The sequence below is a fragment of the Propithecus coquereli genome, unplaced genomic scaffold (assembly GCF_000956105.1).
Source record: "Propithecus coquereli isolate 6110/MARCELLA unplaced genomic scaffold, Pcoq_1.0 Scaffold130, whole genome shotgun sequence".
Lineage (NCBI taxonomy): Eukaryota > Metazoa > Chordata > Mammalia > Primates > Indriidae > Propithecus > Propithecus coquereli.
In genome coordinates, this window is record NW_012137192.1 from 5297204 (window position 1) to 5301706 (window position 4503).

A 4503-nucleotide genomic window follows, 5' to 3' on the forward strand; every position below is an offset into this window, starting at 1 on the left:
ATTTGTTCATTTGTTTAAAGTCTATCTTCCCCACTAGGCCTATATGAGCTCCATGCAAGCTGGCCTCACGACTATTTCACTCACCATTGAATCCAAGTACCTGGCACAGCAAATGGCAGGTAGTTGGTGTTCAATTCTTGGCGTGAGTAAATCGAAGTTAAATGTCAATACCTTCATGAAGCCTTCTTGACTCCTCTCCCTAAATATAAATTCATCTTCCTTCAAACTCTCTCAACATAATCTATACCTTCTCTTAGGACACTTACAAAGCTTTTTATACTTGTTTCACAACTTCCTATAGGTTTCTACATAGTAAAATTCTTGCAGGCAAAGACTTTGTCTTATTCGTCTTTAGATTTCTGGTGCCTGGCATATAAAAGGCACTCAGTGACAACTGCTAAAAAAAAACAAATGAAGGAAAAATACATCTGGCATGCAGAATCAGAGATCAGAGCACTTGCAAAATATGTGAAGGGTGCTAATTGCAAACTTAAGTGCTGATAGAATCAAATTCCCAACACAGAGCATTTCATCACAAGAAACATTTTTTTTTTTTTTTTGAGACAGGGTCTCACTCTTTCATCTGGGGCTAGAGTGCAGTGGGCTCAGGTGATCCTCCTGCCTCAGCCTCCCAAGTAGCTGGGACTATAGGCGCCCACCACCACGCCCAGCTAATTTCTCTATTTTGGGGAGAGATAGGGTCTCGCTCATGCTCAGGCTGGTCTTGAACTCCTGGCCTCAAGTAGTCCTCCCACCTCACCAGCCAAAGTACTAGGGTAGAATTACAGGCATGAACCACGGTGCCTGGCCACAAGAAACATAAATAAGTGAATGTTGAGAACAAAATTTAACATTGAAGAAATCTACACTTCAGATTATATATCACACAAATAATTCCAACTAAACACAAAATATTGCTCAAATCTCTTACACCACTCTACTCTAGGGCAAGATTCCCTGTTAATATGAGCATTGTACTGTTTTGATGCCAAGAAAATATCTGAGAAATCTGTGATTCATGTCTACTTTCATTCATAAATCAATATATTTACAAGAAAGTCCCAGTCTCAACCATATTCACCCCCCTTCTTTGTCCTTACTGCCAAAGCTTTGTTCATGATTTCAGATTTGTTCTATTCCTACTGTATGATATAAACCATGTTAAATACTTTTTTGACAAAGCCTAGGTCTAAGAAATAAATAAATGGTGCCAGAGACATGTCCCAGGGCTCTGTCTCTCAATTTTGCAATCCATCTGCTATAAGAGATTGTGCACACACTTCCTATGCTGGTCTACTTCTGTCAGTCCTGGTCACTCTTACCCAAATAACCGCCTATGTTTTAAGCACACCAGCTGCCTATTTAAGGCTCATGATGTGGCTGCCCACCAATTTGAGACCAGGAGTCTGTGCAAAGGTGAAAAATCTTTTACCTGCCAGCTGGATCTACCCTTGTCTTCACTGCATCTAGACCTCAATAAGTTTTCTAAAGCATTGTGTCTGTAAATCAGTTATCCTCAGAGTTAAGAACTGTGCACATCTGAATGGCTCCGACAGTAAGACTCAGGTCCCAAGAACCTCTAGGTGGGGGTCTACTCCTCTGCTCTTCCCTTTGAAGAAGGATTTTAGGGAATAATCTTCCAGAGGTGAGTTTGGAATGAGTGAGTGGGGACAACAGGGTCAACTAGTGTTGGTGACAGAGGCACAGACTCCAGACTGGCCAGGATGAGAAACAGTGAGCCTGGAAATGTCAAGTACTGTGAGAACTGGATAGGAAGGATAGTTTCGCCCACTAGGAGGGAAAAAAGGGATGAGATATCCTTGTCCCATCCTGGACCAAATTCATACTCCTGGTGATTATGTTAGCTTCCGTATCTCTCAAAACTTTAGGGAAAAACTATTACATAGGATTTACTTTGATGAAAAAAAGTTCTTACAGCTTGAATCCACACAGAAATTAACTGCTGCATTTCCATTCTCGCCTGAGTTGATAGTTCCAAGATGCGTTCCCTGTGCTCATGGGTAGTGTAAGCAGAATCAGTGAAGTCCTCCGTACGCTCCAAGATGGCTTCTAATGTTGCAGAAAGGTTCTCTTTGGACTGAAAATAAAGATTCTCCCGAAGAGCTTCAACATTCATCTGGGAACAAAAAGGACATATATTCGCATGAGTCAATATTCCAACCTGACCAAAATGGGCTGTAATTTCTAACAGTACCCAGGAAAACACTAGGAATTTCTTTCCTAAGCAGAAGGAAAATACAGCCTCCAATAATTACTGTATTCTCCACTAACCTAGAAGGACATATTGCTCAAGAGCCATCAGTGGCCATGCAAAGCTTCATTCCCAGAGTCATTACACAATGACATTCCAAGAGATCAGTGAATACTAAGGCAGAAAGAGTATCATCATGTAGCAACTAGTAGGAAAAATGAAGCAGCCTCCAGGTAAAGGATTTGTCTGAGAAAATGCCTAGGCAAAGTCCTGGAAGATATTAATATGTTACACCCAAATATGATTATGTGCTGAGCCTGCGGGGATGGGTGTGAAAGGTGTGAGGTGTGATTGAGACCGGAGAAGGCATCAATTTTTCCTTCATTAATTCAGCAAAGACTCTCCGGGTCACCTAACTGGTCTCCCTACATTTTGTTTGATGACCCCAACAGCGCCTCACTGGCCCAAACATCCTCTATCAGGAGGCCTATACAATCTCTCTAAAACGTAAACCTTCTGATATTGCCACCTCCCTCTAATCAGCTCCTCACCATCTATAGAGACTCAAGCCCAAACTTCTATGGTATAGCACAAAATCCTCTATGGTCTTGTCTTTAGAAACCTCTCTAACAATCTATCTCAGCCCCTGAACTCCCAAGCAACCTTTCACTTCAGCCACCCTGTTTGGAGTTCCTTGAATGTGTGATGAACTCATGCTCACTTGGGCAGTCTTTCTCTCGTTCAGCTTTCTAAGATACATTTTGCCACTTCTCCCTTATTTAACCTTTGGTTCATGAAATATGTCACAGAGACAACTTGGGACAAGGGGCAATAAGCAGTGATGCTCAATATCGTGGTTACAATGAATGTGATGATAAGGATAGCTTACATTTGTTTTGTACTTTAAAGTCCTTTCACAAATGTTAATTCAAGTTAATCCTACATATGATCCATTTTAACATGACCGTGAAAATACCAAAGTTTGGGAAGGTCAAGATGCCAAAGGGGAGTGCTTGTTTCCCCTTCTTCTCTCGGTCCAAGTTGTATCTAATAATCAGTCTATCCCAGGTAGACAGGATTTTTTTTTTTAAGCTAAGAATGTGGAAAATAGTAAGGTATATAATTGACAATGAGGATCTGAGAATTTAAACAGAATTAAAACATAAAAATAAGTTATGTTGACCTCACACCATTTATGTTAAGTTGTCCCTTTAAAAAGAATATAGACATGTTTTCAGATAGTAACTTAGTAGAGTTTTGTGGGGTTTTTGAAGGCTATTCATTGATATGGTTTTATAAGATTTGTCCATATAGTCGCAGCACCAAATATAGTAAAGTATCCAGTTTCCCTCTACAAATCGTACTCTCCATCAAAACAAAAGTAAATGCCAAAGAGATAACCACTGAGACTGAGCCTATTTGTAACAGTTCTGCCTCTGGATGCCTGATCACAAAAGGGGCAGCAGCCACAGGCAGCAACATTCAGCCTGACCCAGAGCAAAAATGCAGAGGCAAGAGGTCAAAGACCTGGTTCTAACCTGATTTATTTCCCTAATTATCCTTCGACCTTTGACAACACATCTTCTCCATCTGCATTTATAAAAAGAGAGAATTAGAAAAATAATCTCTAAGATCCCTTTCAGCAATAAAATTTCTAAGAGAATTATTGGTCCTTGCAGCTTCTTTTCCCTCAGGAAGAGACTTAAGGGTAGGACTGGCATCAGATAAACAAACCTAGAGGTGTAAATTGAAAGGTCATGGACTTTGGGATTAGAGAGTCCTGGGTCTAAAGATGGGTTCTAACACTTATTAGCTTTCCTCCCCAAAGAAATGGATATAATTACATCCACCTAAAAGGGCAGTTAGGGACTAAATAAGATATTTATTAAGAGCATGGCCCCTAAAAAGAAATATTCTTTTCATTACTTTCTTTCACCCCACGTTCCTACTTAGACCTTCATACAATTAAAAGTCAAAGTGCAGTTAAGACAGAAAGAGTACCACCCTGTCACAGCCCTGTCTATTAGAGATGTGGATAACCCTTAGCATATTAGATAACTTCTCAGGGTCTTAGTTTTTCCATCTGTTAAATGAGGGGATTGTACTAGATGATTTCCTAGGGCCTGACTCAGACCCTGGAACAGAACGTCTTTTGCCCACAGAACACCTTCACCATCTCTCTGATTTCTGATGAGAAGAAGTCAGTCACACTGCCTGGTTTCAAATTTCAACTCTGGTTCTTGAGAGGATTATATGAGTTCATATGTTTAAAGCACTCAGAACAGGGCTGG

At 40.5% G+C, this 4503-nt stretch overlaps 1 protein-coding gene across 1 annotated transcript in view; it reads right to left on the reverse strand.

Annotated features, from left to right (window-relative positions):
• Positions 1–4503, reverse strand: part of CTNNAL1 (catenin (cadherin-associated protein), alpha-like 1) — a 91997-nt gene that overhangs the window by 59296 nt on the left and 28198 nt on the right. Inside the window, 3 exon segments of the mRNA XM_012638525.1 lie at positions 281–305; positions 668–732; positions 1937–2137. Of these exon segments, the coding sequence (XP_012493979.1) occupies positions 281–305; positions 668–732; positions 1937–2137 (291 nt within the window).